The sequence below is a fragment of the Lissotriton helveticus genome, chromosome 11, assembly GCF_964261635.1.
Source record: "Lissotriton helveticus chromosome 11, aLisHel1.1, whole genome shotgun sequence".
NCBI classification, from domain to species: domain Eukaryota; kingdom Metazoa; phylum Chordata; class Amphibia; order Caudata; family Salamandridae; genus Lissotriton; species Lissotriton helveticus.
In genome coordinates, this window is record NC_136072.1 from 942,376,032 (window position 1) to 942,396,524 (window position 20,493).

Below are 20,493 nucleotides of genomic sequence, written 5' to 3' on the forward strand. Positions count from 1 at the left end.
GGAACTAAAAAGTAGTAAGTGAGTAGTGAGTGCAGAGTAGTGAGTGCAGAGTAGTGAGTGCAGAGTAGTGAGTGCAGAGTGAGTGTGCAGAGTAGTGAGTAGTGAGTGCAGAGTGAGTGTGCAGAGTAGTGAGTGCAGAGTAGTGAGTAGTGAGTGCAGAGTAGTGAGTAGTGAGTGCAGAGTAGTGAGTAGTGAGTGCAGAGTAGTGAGTAGTGAGTGCAGAGTAGTGAGTGCAGAGTAGTGAGTGCAGAGTAGTGAGTAGTGAGTGCAGAGTGGTGAGTAGTGAGTGCAGAGTAGTGAGTGCAGAGTAGTGAGTGTAGAGTAGTGAGTGCAGAGTAGTGAGTAGTGAGTGCAGAGTGAGTGTGCAGAGTAGTGAGTAGTGAGTGCAGAGTAGTGAGTCGTGAGTGCAGAGTAGTGAGTAGTGAGTGCAGAGTAGTGAGTAGTGAGTGCAGAGTAGTGAGTGCAGAGTAGTGAGTAGTGAGTGCAGAGTGGTGAGTAGTGAGTGCAGAGTAGTGAGTGCAGAGTAGTGAGTGCCGAATAGTGAGTGCAGAGTAGTGAGTGCAGAGTAGTGAGTGCAGAGTAGTGAGTGCAGAGTAGTGAGTGCAAAGTAGTGAGTGCAAAGTAGTGAGTGCAGAGTAGTGAGTGCAGAGTAGTGAGTGCAGAGTAGTGAGTAGTGAGTGCAGAGTAGTGAGTGCAGAGTAGTGAGTGCAGAGTGAGTGTGCAGAGTGAGTGTGCAGAGTAGTGAGTAGTGAGTGCAGAGTGAGTGTGCAGAGTAGTGAGTGCAGAGTAGTGAGTGCAGAGTAGTGAGTGCAGAGTGGTGAGTGCAGAGTAGTGAGTGCAGAGTAGTGAGTGCAGAGTAGTGAGTGCAGAGTAGTGAGTGCAGAGTAGTGAGTGCAGAGTAGTGAGTGCAAAGTAGTGAGTGCAGAGTAGTGAGTAGAGTAGTGAGGTGAGTAGAGTAGTGAGGTGAGTAGTGAGTGCAGAGTAGTGAGTAGTGAGTAGAGTAGTGAGGTGAGTAGAGTAGTGAGTAAAGTAGTGAGTGCAGAGTAGTGAGTAGAGTAGTGAATAGAGTAGTGAGTAGAGTAGTGAGTAGAGTAGTGAGTGGAGAGTAGTGAGTAGAGTAGTGAGCAGAGTAGTGAGTAGTGAGTGGTGAGTAGTGAGTAGAGTAGAGAGTAGAGAGTAGAGAGTAGAGAGTAGAGAGTAGAGAGTAGAGAGTAGAGAGTAGTGAGTGCAGAGTAGTGAGTGCAGAGTAGTGAGTAGAGTAGTGAGTAGAGTAGTGAGTAGAGAGTGCAGAGTAGTGAGTAGAGTAGTGAGTGCAGAGTAGTGAGTAGTGAGTAATGAGTGCAGAGTAGTGAGTAATGAGTGCAGAGTTGTGAGTAGAGTAGTGAGTAGAGTAGTGAGTAGTGAGTAAAGTAGTGAGTAGAGTAGTGAGTAGTGAGTAAAGTAGTGAGTAGAGTAGTGAGTAGAGTAGTCAGTAGTGAGTAGAGTAGTGAGTAGAGTAGTGAGTAGAGTAGTGAGTGCTGAGTAGTGAGTAGAGTAGTGAGTAGTGAGTGGTGAGTAGTGAGTGCAGAGTAGTGAGTAGTGAGTAGTGAGTGGTGAGTAGTGAGTGCAGAGTAGTGAGTGGCTGGCCCTGTTTCTAGCTCAAGCGGCACCGGCACCTGTAGTCTAAAGATAATACCTCTGCCTCAAGTGAAGTACTCTGGTACCCAAGGATGACTAGCAAACAATATTATTCACAACGTTGCTTACTATTCAGCAACATTTGACAGTTTGCAAATCATCTTTATAAAACAATTCAGAGTTTGATAACAAATTAATGCAACACATTGTAATATACAATGCCAATAGCTCAAACTTTAATGCTGCGAGACCTATTGCATTGTAAATGCTTGTTTTGATATTGGTATTAGGGTAGCAGTAGTAGGAACAGGACAGACCACAGCCTCACCGTAGGTTTTACCAGCCAGACTTTCTGGATCCCCCGAAATCACCTTGGAATCGTGTAGCGAGTCTGTTCCTGCCTCAGCCAGTGCCTCCTCGCTGCTAACGCCGGGTCCAGTACCGCTGAGACCGCAGCTTGTCACGCAAGAAGCGTGTAGTAAGCTCCGGAACCGCCGCCTTCTCCTGAGCTCCAGGGCGGCCCGGGACCAAAGCCGCAAACCCAGGAGGGTTGGGGGCCGTTGAGCGGGGATACATGAAAACGGCGAGAGATTCACGCCAGAAGCCTGCAGGGATCCAGGTGAGGGGGAAGAGGGGACATGCCTCCAAACACATAGAAAACGGAGGGAAGACGCCGAAGACGCCAAACGAAACACCGGTAAGCTACGGGGGAACGAAATATTCAGAAACAAGCTAAACCGGCAAAAATCGCTCGACGGATCCTTAATGGGTCTTTAATGGGTCAAAGAAATCCTCTCATTTCCTATCATGCCTCACAGGACAGTGCAACACTCCGTGACAGCCATCAGCGGAAGCTTTGGATCCGGAGCACCGCGGCAGCTCAGCTTGCTGTCGCCATATTTCCCACCAATTGGAAAATGTATTGTTAAACCTCCCACTTTCAAGAAGGAAAGATCGATGGCCCAATCCTTTTCAGGCAACGCGGTGAGAATCTGGAACTCACTTCCGCCTCAGCTCCGGACCACCACCTCTTCCCAGGCCTTCAAAACTGACCTCAAAGTTCTCTTCCTTCAAAGACACTTCCAAATTTAATTCACGCCCTCTCTATTATCTGAAGTAAGTCCTTCCATTATAGGAAATTCTATTCTCCATGACTATTGCAGTGCCTTCCCAGTGTGTTCTTGTGTTTTGAGTGTATGCCATTTATTGCACTATTATACCTCTACTTGTACTTTGTACGCTTTTGTAACATGCACACGTCACTTTTTCCGCTTGTAACATACCGTTTGCTACCTCTTGTATTTTGTTTGCTCTTGATACATGCACAATTGTCACTATTGCCTCAAGTAACGCAACGTTTGCTTTTGTAACATGCTCACTTGTAATTTTCTCCTCATGTATCATTACTGTTCCTATTGTGAAGCGCTCGGACACCTTCGGGTAAAGTCTGCGCTATATAAAAACAGATAAAATAAAAAAATTAATTAAAAAATGCGTATGCTGTCAGCTGCCTATTCCACCAGGCAACATATACAACCTATACCAATATTTTGAACAGTTATTATCCTTATTAATATCAGACCAAGAAAACTACAATGCGGAAATAAAATGATAACAATTTGGAATACCTACTGGACACATCAATGATCTCACCTGTTCATTATCTGAAAGTAATCCTTGGATTGGTCTGGAGGCTGAATGGCACTGCAAGTGGGACAGAAAAATAGGTCCAACTGCACATGATTTTGACAGTTCCAACATGTTCCTTCTGTCTTTGACATGCTGCAAGTTCCTTTGGAGCCCGTTCTTGACAAATAATGCATGTGGCTATAAGTTAAAGCAGGATCATGTGCGTTAACAGTTACAGCTCTGAAATAACGGATGAACTGGTGCCCCACCGTGAGACAGGCATGCCTGGGTGTTCGTCCATTTATTGTGAGCCGAGAGAGAGTGTTCAGCCTCCCAGATTCAGTGCTTTGGCTGGCAATGGGTAGATGGTGGTGACGGACTGCAAGTCCAGTGTCTGTGCATAAAAAGGAGACGTTAATTCTCCAGGCCCCCAGGTCATGGTTGCCACTGATAGGAGGGAGATGATTAGGATGTCGAGCGGCCAACCTTTTGCTCGTACTTAGAAGATATGTGTTAAATCTCCAAGCAACAGCATCGTCGTTGTCAAATGTGACAGTAGCAGCCCTATGCTCGTGCCTAGAAGCCGCATCGCCTCTCTTCTCCTGAAACCGTATATACTCACAAGGAAACGAGGCACAGAACGACCTTAGTCTGATTCTTTCGAGTAACATTTGTAAACGTCTTTTATGCTTCCGGTCTCTCAGACATAAACATAAGAACACATTGGCGGATCTCCCCACGTGACCTCCAATCTTGTCTATGAAAAACGAAAGGCAACCCCACTTAATATCGCTCGCGACTTTAGCCGAAACATGCAAATTACAATAGAAACGTGCAGCGGTCAAGAGGTCCGTCCGTTTGAGTATGCACTGTTCGATGGTGTGACAAAAACGACACTTCCATCTTTGACTAGGGCGGTTTCCTTCCTTTTGAATGCTGTTGGTAGATAAATGTATATCTGTTCAAGATTCTTTCCAGAAATATCACAAGTTACAAATGAAGAACCAACTTCTATAATTAAACCAGCAATACGAAATAAAAAATGACCGGTAATAAGTCTATGATTTTTTAACGCTCGTGCAATAAGTTATTAATCTTGGTTAACAGGTTTCACAAAGTTGCTGCAAAATTCTACGAGACTAGTGCAACACATTGACCATGTCCTCTTGACTAAGAATCCTACGTGGGATGCTGTGAGAGGCGTCAAATTTCAAAATGGCCATTAAATCCAACGAAATCAATTCAGTTAAAAGTATGACTGTTTCCCCAACTATTTTCAAGAACGTTACCATATGGCGGCCATGTTGAACTGTGCACTTCTTATTAGGGATCTGTCATATGGAGAATCCTCTTTGTCAAATAATATCTCAGACATATCGGTTAATTTGCTTCAGAATAATGACAACTGAATATAGTATGTTTGGTGAAAATATACTTTCTTTATATATGTTGTAGATCAGTTCACTCGCAAATTTGTAGCAGTTGCTAAGCAGGAATGATTCATTGGTATTCCCAGTTTGCTGCAGCCGCTCTTGAAAATGCATGATTTACTACTTCTCGCTCGATAATGACGTATCCCAAAGCAATTTTGTGGTTAGGCTGGGTTGAATATAAAGTGCTCTTTAAAAAAATTTGAGAAGCGTAGCTACCTAGAAAGTGATTGGTCATTTTGCTTCTAAAAATTGTGGGATTGGCTGGTCGCCCTGAACCTCCGTGATTGGTGCGCTGATTGGCTGGGATTTTCGCGTTAGGGTGATTGGTGTATTCAGAACGAGCATTCACGATGCTTTGGCGCTCACCCTGTGGCTGTGAGATGGGTCTGAATGTTCCTGTATTCGAAAGGTGAGGGTAGAAGTAGTATCGTCGTTAGAGGCAACGTGGCATAGAAGTGTTTGGATAGTGAATTACCTCCCATCTAAAGCTAGTCAGATCGTCCTAGCACTCATTTGCGTCTTGCAGCAACCATCTAAAAATAACATTGACAAAGTTAAGTATTTTGATATCTATGTTTTGAACATGGTTTTACCATTACAGAACACAACTGCTGCGCATGTTTCTTTAACTCTCACAACAGGTGTAACGCAGATGTAAGCTGTGCAAACCCATACCAGGAATGCTGTAGTACAGACGAAAGTGTAACAATCAGCAGTATAGATACAAGTGCAACAACCCGCTGTATTTACATGAATTACATATACAATTATGAAGCTCTAATAAACAAAGCTCTGCTGTGTGCCGAGGAGGCTCTGGGAGTAGTAGAGGCTCCTGAAAGCAAAACGAAGTTCTAGATCCTTCCAATCAATAGGAGGAACCGTTTTAGACTCCTCTCTGCTCCCGAGCGCCACTACTACAGTAGGCACGCATCTATTTCAGTGGCGTTTAGCCATTATTTTTTCCACTTTATATATTGTGTTGATTTTTGATCCGTTCGCTGGTTGCACTTGTGTTGTAATTAAAGTCACAGTTTGTGTCACGTCAATTCCCATGGTATTAAAATATGCTACTCAGTTCTCACTCTTAGGATTTATCAAACTTGAGAGCTCTGGCTCTGTGTGTCTAAGAAGGTGCGTGTGTAGTGATGTACAGGTGTGTGGAAGCTATGGTGCAACTGTGCCTTTGGGGCAAGAGTGGGACAGACCGAGACAGGGACAGACCGAGACAGGGACAGACCGAGACAGGGACAGACCGAGACAGGGACAGACCGAGACAGGGACAGACCGAGACAGGGACAGACCGAGACAGGGACAGAGACAGGGACAGACAGAGACAGGGACAGACAGAGACAGGGACAGACAGAGACGGGGACAGACAGAGACGGGGACAGACAGAGACGGGGACAGACAGAGACGGGGACAGACAGAGACGGGGACAGACAGAGACGGGGACAGACAGAGACGGGGACAGACAGAGACGGGGACAGACAGAGACGGGGACAGACAGAGACGGGGACAGACAGAGACGGGGACAGACAGAGACGGGGACAGACAGAGACGGGGACAGACAGAGACGGGGACAGACAGAGACAGACCGAGACGAAGGGAGACCGAGACGAAGGGAGACAGAGACGAAGGGAGACAGAGACGAAGGGAGACAGAGACGAAGGGAGACAGAGACGAAGGGAGACAGAGACGAAGGGAGACAGAGACGAAGGGAGACAGAGACGAAGGGAGACAGAGACGAAGGGAGACAGAGACGAAGGGAGACAGAGACGAAGGGAGACAGAGACGAAGGGAGACAGAGACGAAGGGAGACGGAGACAGAGACGAAAGGAGACGGAGACAGAGACGAAAGGAGACGGAGACAGAGACGAAAGGAGACGGAGACAGAGACGAAAGGAGACGGAGACAGAGACGAAAGGAGACGGAGACAGAGACGAAAGGAGACGGAGACAGAGACGAAAGGAGACGGAGACAGAGACGAAAGGAGACAGAGACGAAAGGAGACAGAGACGAAAGGAGACAGAGACGAAAGGAGACAGAGACGAAAGGAGACAGAGACGGAGGGAGGGAGGGAGGGAGAGAGATGGAGAGAGACAGAGGGAGACAGACAGAGTGAGGGAGGGAGAGAGACAGAGGGAAACAGACAGAGGGAAACAGACAGAGGGAGAGAGAGGGAGACAGACAGACAGAGGGAGAGAGGAAGGAAGACCGACTGTGTGAGTGAGTGTGTGAGTGATGTCTATGCCAGGTCTGGTGGCTCAGTAGACGAAGGCGTCTGTTGCAGGGGCCTGTGTTCAAACTCATGGTCAGTTTTTTTTGCTGCTCTAGCCCCGCCCCCTCCCCACTGACCCCGCCCCCACCAGTGCGGCCCTTGGCCATAAGCCGCACTGTAAATTTGGCCCCCAAGAGAAAATTTGTGAGTACCCATGATCTACAGGATATTATCAATTGTCTTTATAGTGACAATTCAGTTTCTGGCCACTTGGTGGCAGAACATGCAAGCATATGACTATTTGGATGCTCCCAAGGTGTGCGTGCCCATGACAAGAGAGGAAAGCCAGATGGTGCCTCTGCTCGTAGCTGTGCGCGTAACCGCACGCTCTATGCCACCCAAAAAGCTGTGGTCAGCTTTTTAAAGCCTGCTCAAAGTCCTGTGCACACATATATAGTGTAATAAGGGTTAACTTTTAAACCAAACGTATTAACCACTGTTCATATTAGAAATGATGGAGGTCGACATCCAAGGTTCCATGTGGGATGGAATATATTTCAACTCGATCAGTACAATAGAAAAACAAATCTGCCGACACGTGATTCGTCACACCATGTCAAGATGTGACTCTTCAGGGCTGTTATTACGGAGAAAAGATCGGGTAGTTCGCGAGACCGGTGATAATTCCAACCCGGTCGCGGTCTGGTGTTAATGCAACGAATATTTGAATGAAATGTAGTCAAAAGGACGGGTACGTCTGAGTGCTGGGGAGATCTGGGCTCCCGTAGCGGTGTGTGTATCAAGTGTCTCGTGTTCCGGGTAATGGACCTGAAGAGTCACATCTTGACATGGTGTGACGAAACGCGTGTCGGCTGATTTGTTTTTCTATTCCATCCCACATGAAACCATGGATGTCGACCTCCGTCATTTCTAATATGAACAGTGGTTAATACGTTTGGTTTAAGAGTTAACCCTTATTACACTATATACGTGTGCACAGGACTTTGAGCATTATTTGTTGTGTGGATTTTGACCCATGCATTGGCAGGGGTTGTTTTCTCCTCTGGGTTTGTTCCCCCTGACCTGCCTGCACCGTGGTTTTACGAGCTGTGTTCTTTAAATTATGAACGTACACGCCAGAGCGCCAATTCTTCCTGCACCTCATCCAAACCCATTACAGTGACTCAGCTTTTTGAAGCCTACTCACTAAATGTCTCGCCAGACAGCGCATGCGCTTGCTCAGGCGAGACTTAAAAATACATGGCTAGTAGGAAAATTGTATTTATTTGCACCTCTAACAGGTATGGTTAAAATCAGGGGGAGGGGGGAGAAACTCTATGGGTGATGTCAGAAGCCCCACTTCCGTCACATGATGGGTCTTCTCAGTAGCTGTACCACTCGATTCCATCGTACAAACATGAAATGCAATGCACACTGACCCAAACTCTATTTAAATAAAAAAAAAAACTTGGAAAACTACTGATGTAAAAAAAATGCCTTGGCTGCCCAGAAGAGTATGATATCAAAAAGGGGGAAAGGAGGTAGGACAATTTTTAAGGGGGTCCAATGTACTTGTCCTAACAACAATCAACAACAAATGGTGTACAGAGTTCCCCCGGGAGAGCTCAAGAAATTTGGCTCAACCTATAATTCTCTCTCGTGATATCTAGACAAGGGGTGAAGAAAGGGTCTCAAGTGTGCAGTGTAGACCCATATTCCAGAATGAAAAGGTACCTCACACAGGCTATCGACAGGACCACAGCTGTAGCCCCAGTCGATAGTTGTCCAGCCTCATCATCGGTACCCTGCTCCTTCGGCAGGCTGGCGGTGCAATGCCCGTCGGGCAGCGGTGAAAGCTGCACTTTTGGTGGAGATCTTTAATTCTGGGCCAGCGGGTGTGTGCGTGTGAGGGGCCTAAGGGAGTGTAATCGTGAGCGTGGTAGTGAAGTTAAAAGAAGTCAGGGGAGTCCTGTTGGTGAATGTTTTATTGGTCAGGCTCCCTGCTTCAATAAAAAGAAAAGGGGTACTAAGGGGTGGCGAGTAATGGAACCAACCCTTATTCAACCCTTTATGTGCAAGAAGTGGTCAACATGTTTCACGCCCTAAGGGCGATTCATCAGGACCTGGGTGCTCATAAATTACTTGGTTCCTTTAAAAATTTGTCAGGACACCAGTATACGACCTGAGGTAGTGTCGTATCATAATGGTTCCACTGAGGGGACCTTCTGGAACCCTAATGTTTCCTTCTTGAAACCTCACGGGCCGTCCAAGTGGGGCCAGCAGCGAGATGAGGGAGCCCTCTAGCGTCGCTGCAGGCAAGCTGCTCTGCACCTACCCCTCCCACAGGAAACCAAGGTCTGGACAGCCGGCATGAAGAGTATCCCACAGACACCGTGGGTACCACTGTCATGTAAGTCAAGCGTGCACGCCATCAACAATAATTAAAACCAGCTCCTTTGGCCGCCGGCGAATGCATATGCGATCTTGACTGGTAGTTCCTCCTCTATTCTAAGGTGAGCGTGGAGCTGATACAACCAGACAACAGCATCCCTCACTAACAACCAGTGAGTCACCAGAAACTGTGTGCAACCCTCCCATAAGTCCGCTCCCACAGGACCACCAGGATGAGAGGACCATAAACATGTGCGCCCCCTCCCCCAGGCTGGCCCTTGCTGAAAAATGCTAACGTGCTCCCCGCAAGTCTGCTAAAGCAGAACCACACACACATTAGGGAGCACAAAAAATGGGGGGAAAATATTAAAACCAGCGCAACATAAATCAAACCGGCATGCCCAGTAGTACCCTGACCCCTCGGAGCCTGAGTCCGCAATAGCAGGACCTCTGCACCTACTTACCTGCAATCTCAAACACACAGTACTCTGAGCAATGCAGAAACAAAAAAACAGGTCTTACTGGGTGGTCGCTCCTTTTATATTATTGGTTGTTAAAGGAGGTGGCCATATTGGAGGGAAGAGAGACTAATTAGCTAACTTTTTTGAGTTTCTGTGGGAGCCTAAAGCTTGTGCGTGAATTACTGTGGCGAGGAAGACTGATAAGGAGGTAATGTCCCTGGGTTTCGCTGATCAACTAGTTTCAAGCCTACCCAAAGCTTTTCTTCAGGACCAAGGAAGTCTACTCGCTAATACCTCTCCTTTAATCTTAAAGTTCACAGCATGCTGGTTAAATAACAGAGAGACATACCATACCTAATAGGTTTGTTTCTTGGAAACTGTGAAGATACATAGAAGAAGTAGAGAAAAAGATTAATAAAATATGGCCCTGTGATCATTTTGCATGTTATATTTTAGACTTTCTACACCATTGTGGGCATTCGTGATATATTATCCACTAGGGTAGGTGAGCACATCTAGTGATACTACAAAACAGTGAGGCCCAGGAGACGACTATAAATTCACACGGACATATATATATATATATATATATATATATATATATATATATATATATATATATATCTGCTTGTAATAGGTAAAATTACATACGTGTTGCAAGCCGTATTTAGACATCATGAGTCCAAACTGGGAAGAGGAACACCTGTTGTTCCACTCTATTTCAGAAGGGGACCCGTCGTATCAAATGAAAGTTAAAGCGAGTGAGTTGTAAAAATGGACCTAGAACAAATGGGGGAGCAAGCTCCTATTAACTTTTTTCATCAAGGCAGCTTCTTCACTCTAGGGAACCCGCCTGCCTGTGGCTCCAAGGATGCTGGCGAGTGGTGCTGGCCCTGAATAAATTATTCTGAGTCGATCAGCCATTGACATCCTCTTGTCGGCTGAAGTCTAGATCGCTGACCGGGAGAAAGTGGCCGCTCTCAATGGAACAACTACCTAGAGCGCGTTCCCACTGCAGTCTTCATTCAGCATCTTGCCGTTCGGGGATATAAGAGCATAAGAGCATTTTCTGTTAAATGGCAAGAAATTAAATTACAAATTGAAAAAAGATTGGTTAATATTGTAAAAAGGCAGAAAATTAGAGGGAAAGGGAGTAAAACTAGTGAATATGTTCCTCGGAACCTTATTTGTTCACTTTGATCTCTTTAAAGAACCGGGGTACATGAAACAAACACCAACATGACCTGGTTAAAAAATAGAGCAGATTCTGTCACAAATATTGGGAAAAAAGAAAAGTATTTTTTGAAAAATATTGTAACCAAAAAATAACAGTGTCAAACACATGGTATGGGAAAAAAAGACATGGTAAATAGTGTGGAAAAAGGTATGAAATCAATATTGTCCAGAGAAAAAATAAATACCCTTGTATGGACTTAGGGCGTAATATGTTAGATGTTTCTTATGCAACATACCATGTATAGTAGTGGTCATAAAAACTCTACATTACAAGGTATGGAAAATCATGTGAATTGGCCCCAGGAAATATTTTCGTTAAGACCTCCTATGTGTGTCTTGAGCCTGAAAACCCATTGTTGCTCTTTCTCAAAAAGCTGTGATTCTTGGCTCACTTGTTCAATGATTACCCATTTGAAATCTCTAGCAGTATGCTCATGTTCAATGTAGTGTGCTGACATCTTTGTGGTTACACAACCTCATTGAAGGTTGCTGCGGTGTTCACAGATTCTTGTTTTCACAATCCGTGTGGGCATCCCTAAGTAATGTAAATTAACAAGGGCACGTGATCATGTATATCACTAATTGGGAGTTGCGTTTAGTAAAATGTCGTAGTTCCCATCTTGAGTTGTTATTGAAAGTAATCATCCTGGTTGTCTTGGTCAATTGGCAGACGCTACATTTACCACAAGGGTGATGTCCTTTTTTTGGAGTAATAAAGCCTTGAGTGGGTCTTGTTTCATTGGTTAAGTGTGATTGTGTGTGTACCAGCATGTCTTGTAGGCTGCAACCCCTCTTGTGCAAGGACATGGGTTTAACAAAGTTTGTGGTCCCGCTGTTAAGTATGTGTCAATGCTTTTTGATCATTTTACTCACTTGATTTGATACACTGCTGTAGGTCGTGATGCAGATAGGTCGATCTCTGTCTTTTGGTGGTGAGATTTCAAGTAATGCCTTTCTGTGATTGTTTCTGGCTCACTTCATAGCATTATATAACAATTTTGTTTTAGGATAGGTCAGTGCTTTTGGCTTTGAGACCAGGCATTTTGCTTGCCTTTTGTAAGTCACAAGAATTGACCAAAGGGAAGATCTTCCCTGAGGTGCCTTGGATGAAAACTGTCAAACAAGAGTAACTGTTTTTCTGTTTGTTTAAAATCTGTGGTTGTTTTTAAAATTCCTTTCCGGTGAAAATGTTCATATCCAGAAATACCAGTTAAGTTTTTGATAGTGTGTGTGAGAATTTCAGGAATTCATTCTGTCTGTTTAGCCAAAACAAAAAGTCCTTAGCTGTTTTCTCGTCACCCTGCCATATAACCAATATGCAATCGATACACTACTTCCAAAGTGTTATGTGTGTGATATGTGGGTTGTGGGGGGCACAGGATCTAATGTTTCTCAAGGCGGTGTACGTAGATGGTCCAGTGTTTCTGTAAGTACAAGGTATCCTCAAATCTAAAGAAATATTCTGTTAGTGCTCATTTGCATCATTCAATGACTACGCTGTGAGGAGTTTGCTACTCCCAAGTCTATTTAAAAAAAGCATGTCCTTGATAATGTTGAGAGTTTCAGTGTATGTGAGACTAGTATATAAACTCTCGATATCTAGCCCTGTTAGTAATTGTTTGTTGGGGTCGAAAGTTATGTTCTATAGGAATCTCAACCCATCTTTAGTGTCCTTTAGATATGTGTCTGTGCTTTGTATGATAGGTCTTAGGAAAGCACCTGCAAACCTGGATAAGGGTTCTAAAATGGAGCCTATCTCGGACATAATAGGTTGTCCTGAAGGGTTCTCCAAACTATTGTGCATCTGTGAGATGGTGTAAAAATAGGGGGTGACCGGATTTTTGTTGATAAGGACATCACTTTCTTTTCTGGATATCCAGTTATGTGCCAGGGCTTCCTCGGTCCTACTCACTGTGTATCCTGAGTGATTCATTGCGGTCTTGAGTCAACATTTTGTAATTCCTAGTGTCATTAAGTAGACCGAGGCATTCCATCTGGTATGCCTCTGCGTTCTGAATGACAACGACCTCACCTTTGTCGGCAGGCTTTATCACCAAATTCAGATAGCTCTTAGATGGGCAGCTTTTTTTATTCTTTGGTTGTGTTTTGAAATTCTTTAGTGTCTTAAGTTTGATCTCCCCAATATCTTTTAACACAGCTTTTTCGAAGGCCAATATCTCTACTGGGATAGCCGTGATTGGAGGGGTAAAAGATGATTTAACTCTCAGGCAAGTGTCACCTGAATCCCCATCGCATGGTTTGTCAGCGAAAATTATTTTTACTTTAAGTATCCTTATGAGCTCATTGACCTCACAACGCAGTTTAAAATTTGTCCAGATGAGCTGTAGGACTTCGATCTGGGTTTGGGTGAACGTGTGGTGGGTTAGGTACAATCAAACTGGTGGGTTGCTCAGACCCAGTGGATTGTTATTCAAGCTCGCCATGCTGCTAGTTGATACCCTGGTTTGGCCCTGTTTTAGGGCCCACTGGATTTGAGTTCTCTTTCTCCCTCTGTCGTCCCTGACCTGGTCATAAAAAAAGGCTCAGGGTGATTCTGGGAATAGTCATGAAAAGGGACAGGCTGTATGCCCCTTTTTTTAAAAGCGGGGGTTGGTGCAGGTGCAATGGTGGTGGTCCATAGTAGAATGGTCCAGGATATAGCTGCGGACCTTGATACGGCCTCCAATTGCCTTCCTGTCCACATCCATCTCCCCTTCTGTTGTTACCATTTGCTCTGTATGAGCCTCTAGTTCCCGTACTGGAGCTCAAGCTGCCTCGCCCAGTGTCCTATTGTTAACTATCTGTATTATACCCGGGGTTTCTTCCTGAGGGAACATAATCATCCCTGATTTATGGGTAAACCCTTTCATGGCTAAACGTGCTGGTGTCTTTCTTGAATTTCTGAAATTTGCTCTGTTTTAATGATGCCTCAAACTCATTGAGTCTTCAGTTCTTCAAGACTTTTCTTGAGTGAACTGGTGGATTGGTAAGTTTTAAGGCAAGCTTCTATAATCTGGGTCTCCGTTTTTAAATCCTTGGAAAGGCGTGGAGCTGTTTTTTGTCATCATTTTTTTTATTGGAATGGGCCATATAGCGTATGCATACTTTGGAACAGAAGTATATAACAATACAATGCAAGTTGGGAGAGGGGTGAGAAAAGCGTATGGGGAAAAAGCATGTAACACCTAGGACTGATGAAACCAATATTCCTTGTGCTGGATATACTGTTAGATATCAGTTGTCAAAGAGCCATCGTGCCAGAGGCCAACTTGGAGGAGGGAGAGGAGTGAGGGTCTGGACAGCCTGTCGCCGTTGGGGGCTATCCCTGATAACCAGGTGGTGTGGGCGGTAGGGTCGGGGGTGGCCGCACGCTGGGGAAGGGTAGGGACATCGTTGAACCAGGCCAGTGCATTGTATGGCTCAACGGCGAGAGGGGAAGGATGATTTCCCCGCAAGAATGCATGAAGGGTGATTTTGATTGTGGCGGTGATTCCTCAAGTCGAAGGGGTCTGCGCACCCGCCCACATACCTGTGTGCGATGAGGGTAAGGGTAGGAAGGGGTGGGGAGGAGGGTGTATGGGGAAAGGGGGACATGGTGGGGGGGATTATAGTAAAGGGTAGACCAGGAAGGAGGCGGGCAGGCCATAGGAGGAGGGGGATGTGTGAGGGGGTGGGTAGAGAGGGGGGAGGCATGAAGGAGAAAGGAGGCAGGGAGGTGTGATGAAAGGGGGAAAATAGCAGTGTGTGGGTGTCTAAGGTGGGATGCCCCAGTCTCCCAAGTGTATGTCGAGAATCGTCCGTGTGGCTCATGAGTATACAGGCCTTAGTGCTCAGGGTGAAATGCAGCAGGGGGAATGGTAGTGGTATCTCTCACTTCAAGGATCTTCACGTAAAACTGGAGCCCAAGTCTGCGTGATTACCTCTGATTGGTCCTGCAGATTGTAAATAACACGCTTATGCAATGCTGTCGGGATCAGTGCCACTGTTGATCCTGCTGAGAAGGGGGGGCGCAGGCGATCTCCATTAGCAGAATATGCATATTTTGCCCATGGCCGTGTGAAGGAGACTGCACTGTGGGCGACTGAGGTCTGGAGAATAACAAAGCAAACAAAGATGGCTGGGTAAAGATTGCGCTGGGCCACAGTGATATCAATATTATTGTATACAGTACAGAAAGCTCCAAGGATAAGGTTTAGGCCATCTATCTACAACCAGCTGGCATGATCAACTCATAACCATATAAGCAAAATACAACATATATCCTGAGCTAACGAGAGAATAAAGTTGTGAAAGGATCAAATAACAAGTCAGTTTTCTTCTTTTCTTCTTTTATTTCATGTGGTAAGCGTTCTTAAAATTCTCTAGCCGACACGTGTTTCGTCTCTAGTGGTGTTTAACCACAGACTTCTTCAGGGCTAGAACAATATAATTTAAAATCATCAGACAGTTCATTTTGAGTAATCTTGCATAACTTAAGTCACCTCTAGTTTTTCAAAGAAACTTTCTTGCCATAAATATGGCATAGTGCTTCAGTTACAAAGTGTCAATTGTCACCCAAACATAGTGTTTCAAAAACTTTTGAACATAAAGAAACAAGGTGAAAGTCCTTTAGACGATTGATTCCTCTTGATGTGTCATCAAAAACCATGCAGTAATATGTGGATCCACCCGAAATCATAACGTCAATCAAAAGAAAATATATGTGAAAATCCAAAACAAAACGTGAAAAACAAACTGTGCATACACCCAAATCAGCCTGAAAATTACATCCAGAAAGGAAAGGAGAAAGGGGAAATTCCCAAACAAAGAATAAAAATTGAAAGGAAAAGAGCCAATACTGGCCATTTGTACCTGTTCCTTCTGAGGTCGATCTATAACTTTCTCCTTCCCATTACCCCAATAATGGTGTACTGGGAGTTGTCATTCCTAGTTAACTGCCAAATAACAAAACATCCCTTTAGAATCTAGTAACACTAGTCCAAAAAAGTCCAATTCAATCGTCTCATATATTTAGATTAAAAACTCACTCAAATATCTGTGTTTCCCGGCGTGCTTTAGCAGCAATGTAACACTGTGTTCCACATATGTACAGAGTAAGTATTTTCTTCCTAGGACCAAAATCCAAAATAGAGGGAACATCATGAGTCTGGAGTATTATTCTCCATCTCTTTATTAAATTCACCACAACCCTTTTACAATACATGAGCATCATTGTGACGAGACTATTTCTCTTAAAACATAATTTAGCTTTGGCGTCCACTATTCTGTATTTGGTCACAAGATAATTATAAATCTTGGCTTCTTGTTCATGTTATACAAGTTAAATTATACTCTAACATGTCCCGAGTGCGCATCACCAATCCTTTCATTACATCGCAAGTGGCTCCATTGTAATCCAATCCTTTAGTCTTCTAAAACGAAATACGATCATTCTCCACAGTCTAACCCAATATTTACCAGTCAATTGTAATAATACATTACCCTTGTCACGAAAATATCTATAATTGCACAGTTGAATATCAACATTACTGTCGCCACATCCAAATTTAATATGCGTATCTCATATACGTGACCAGCAGCATCGGTTACCTTCGCGGATGTGCATTAAGAAGCGGTCACACAAAGTAAGCACAAATATCTAGCACGCATGCTTACTAACCAAAGTGCAACTATACAAATCTATTCTACAAAGTTCACGTAACGTCCAACTTGCATAAATTTAAAAGAGCTAGCGATCCTACCTGAGACGATATCACGTCTTCATCCAAGAAAAGTATCTGGCGTCTGGCACCCGCGCCATGCTCAAACCACTAATAAATACCCGTCCTTGATAGTAAAGGTAAACAACGGACTTAAATTGCTTTGTCTTTTTTATTGTTATCTGATTCCCTTACGATATGGCCATCTTGTATTCGGCACTGTTCTCTTGCTGCTAATATGAAAAATTAATTATATATTATAATAACTACCTAAATTCCGAATTTTGTAAACATTTCCCGTTCACGTGAGCGAAATATATTTGGTCGTATAATTTCCTCTCACTTTCTATTCTTTTGCAAAATCTATTTGGTCAAATAAAAATTAAAGGTGTTAAAGAGTTTAACAAATTGAAAGAAAGTCGAGTAAGATTCACCGTGAATACCACCACCTTTACGTATTTTTTATATCTTCCAATGGTCGACTATGATAAACATCCGACTTATGCATATATCATGGATACATTTCATGTTCAATTTCACCTAAATCATTTTCAATCTGTACCAATACATGCTTTGGTAGAAACATCTCTCCTATAGTACACATACATTTCAGTAATGACATTCCCCAACATGTAAGTGTAACAGTGTAATAGTCCGCCATATACTCCATACATCAAGACATTTTGGTCATCATGATTATATAACATTCCATCTAACAGATTTCTATGCGATATGTCAGAAATCAGAGCAGCACAATCCTACTGTGGACGTACTGATTTTGATACATATATTATTACACTGTGATCCATCCTATATTACGTATATTCCAGCATTATGATCATCCCAGTCTCATTAAACGGTGACCATTATAAAACCAGATATGGATATTGATACTCAAGACAGCATATTGGTTTCAACTACACATTGATTTCAATACATATGATTTCCGTCAGACAGCCAAGTCATATATTGTTTGTTACATAAGTTAGTTACCCAAAAAATATTGCAGCTCATCATCAAAGTTCAGACCCCTCTCAACCGCATGTACCTGCATTATCCACCTTGCCTCCAATTGGCGGAGTCTAAGCTCCCTGTCACCACCCCTTATATCTAGGGGCATGGTTTCAATCCCATGGAAGGACATGGATAAGTGCTCAGTTTGTGATTCACACTCTATCGCATGAGCCGTAAGAGGATGCCTGATATCCTTATTTTTGAGTGCTCTGAAGTGTTCTGCCATACGATCCTTTAGTCTACGTATGGTGCTACCAATATATACTCAGTTACATCTGCAAGTTACTGCATACACTACATACGTAGTGTTGCAATCAATGTGTGTCTTTATGTAGTAGGTCTTGGATCCATTATAGTTAAAGTGTAATATCCCATGTAGTGACATTCTACACATGCTGCAATTTCCACATCGGAAAAAACCCTTTGCAAGTAGGTGCAACCAGTTCGGTGTCTTATCTGGTAATTTCGGATAGCTAGGGCTGATCATGTTTTTAATCGTCATACCCCGTCGATATGTAATGGAGGGTCGTGAGTTGATGTAATGTTTCAAACTAGGGTCAGAGCTCAGCATGAACCAGTATTTCTTTAGGATTTGGTACACCTTGGATGACCAAGGGTTATAGCTAGTTAACAGTCTCACCAAATTCCTATCCTTGTTGTCAGTTTTAGGGATCAAAGTTTCTTTTCTAATTAGCCCAAACACCCTCTTTTTAGCCTTATTCACAACATCTTGTCCATAACCCCTACTGAGAAATCTTTTTTCAATGTCAGTTACACATTCTCGAAAATCAGGCTCCTCACTACAATTTCGTCGAGCCCTGTGAAGCTCACCATATGGGATTGAATTAACAGTTGATCTGGGATGTGTACTGTCGTTGTGTAAGACCGCATTACAGGATGTGGATTTTCTGAACAGTTTGCTACATAATCTGCCGTTATTTACATATAAGGTCAAATCCAAGAAAGTGATCTTTTCTTTGCTATATTCCATAGTGAAAGTCATGTTGTACATGTTGTCATTCATATGTGCAAAAAAATCCAATAATTCTGCTTCACCACCCGTCCATATGAATAGCAAATCATCTATGTATCTCCCGTAATAGTTAATATGGGAGTGCCATCGGGCTCCGCCCGGGCCCCAGATATGCACCGCCTCCACCCATCCCATAAAGAGACAGGCAAAAGACGGCGCAAATCTGGAACCCATCGCGGTCCCACACATTTGTCTGTACCATTGGTCTCTAAACAGAAACACGTTTTGTTCCAAAATTAATCTGGACATCGTCAGTATCTTAATAGTGTGTTCCAACAATTCAACTGGTCTCCTGTGTAAAAAATATTCTAAGGCTCTAATACCCAAATCATGGTTGAGGTCTGGAGAATCCCCATTGTCATGGAAGAGGATGATGGGAGGAGTGAGAGGGAGTCGAAGTGGCATGAACGCTCCCAGGGTGTCCCAACATATGACCAGAAGGGCCAGATCGAGAAGCACTTGCACAGGATGTTAGTGAGATTGCAGTGGGTGTCCGTGCACCTCCAGCAATTCGCATGTGGAAGGAGTCCCACCCTGTTCAGTTCTGTCTGTGTCCAGTACCAATCGTGGAGCATCTTGAAGAGGCAGAACTTTAAACGGGCTTCCCTGGTGCCCCCTGTCTAGGGCCTCTAGGATATCAGCCCATTCCTCCTCCTCGAGAGTTGTCTGCAGGTGAACCTGCCATTTGGCGTGGAGGCTGTAGAGATGAGGTGGCTCCAAAGTGTGCTGTAGAGACCCAACAACCCTCCCTTGTGATAGCCCCACGTATTAAGGCAAGCCACCACTGGTGAGGTTTGAAAGGACAATGGATGTTGGCTTAAGCAACACCTCCGTCAGTGCTGCAACTGCAACTCTTGCCATGAGTGGAGGCCAAATTCCTCTCTCAGACAATGGAAAGACTTTAGAACTCTGTCATACAAAACCTGTTCCAGGGTGCATATGTTCGCCTCCATCCAGTGGGACCAGTGTAGCTGTTTTTATAATTAGAAATAGCCAATCCCTCGTACAGTGCCAGGAGATGAGTGACCAGTCTTTCTTGAAAGTTGTGTTACTGTTGAAAGATTGGCTTGCTTCTTACTGTCAGGCCTTGTGGGGCTGCAGTGGTGTGCAGGTAGTCGATCATCATGATCCCATGTATCATGGTCTTAATTTGGGTTTTCTTCTTCAATGTGCTGAGATCATCCCAGTCTTTATTGTCCATTGCTGGTTCTGCGCTCCCTGTTACCTCAAAAGGTATATATGTATGCTCAACCCCTGTACAGCTTCTTTCAGAAAACTCACACTCAACGATTCATCTAGTCACAGTTGACCAGGTTTGCGTGGTGCCTTCTTTAGCTACCCTACCTCCTTTCCTCAACCTTGGATAAGGGAGGAGCTCTGTCCAGTACATTGCTCTAAGTGGGACGAGTCCTGCCAATGCTTGGTACGATATTAAAAAAAAAAATATATTGAAAAAAGTTCTTTGTTATATCCTTAAGTTTACACGCAAAAGCACTGATGTCTCGAAGTCAGCAAAGCAGTCCTTAATTATATTTCACCAGTTTACATTCGCCTTCCATGTTATTTGTCTCCCAAATCTCCAAGAGAATTTGATTTTCCAAAATATGTTTCTATAGTTTTGTTTATCATCCAAAATATGCGTCTCTGTAGCCCATTTTGTGAACCTATTCGCATATAGGTAACTGAGTGAATTCTGGCTATAGATAAGTGTATATATTGGAGAAAAATTGAGAGCTCTGGAGTTGAGGAAGAAAACAATTTG

The 20,493-nt window shown here is 44.0% G+C and overlaps 2 protein-coding genes across 5 annotated transcripts in view; one reads left to right on the plus strand and one right to left on the minus strand.

Annotated features, from left to right (window-relative positions):
• HSCB (HscB mitochondrial iron-sulfur cluster cochaperone) overlaps positions 1-4,205 on the minus strand; it is a 102,875-nt gene extending 98,670 nt beyond the window's left edge. The window contains exon 1 of the mRNA XM_078667288.1: positions 3,271-4,205. Within this exon, the coding sequence (XP_078523414.1) occupies positions 3,271-3,917 (647 nt within the window). The 5' untranslated portion in view covers positions 3,918-4,205. The remainder of the gene's footprint in view (positions 1-3,270) is intronic.
• A 753-nt stretch (positions 4,206-4,958) lies between these two features.
• The window catches only part of CHEK2 (checkpoint kinase 2), a 260,226-nt gene continuing 244,691 nt past the window's right edge, over positions 4,959-20,493 (plus strand). For all 4 annotated transcript variants that reach the window (XM_078667290.1, XM_078667292.1, XM_078667289.1 and 1 more), the window contains exon 1: positions 4,959-5,088. The gene's annotated coding sequence lies outside the window, so the exon portion shown is untranslated. The remainder of the gene's footprint in view (positions 5,089-20,493) is intronic.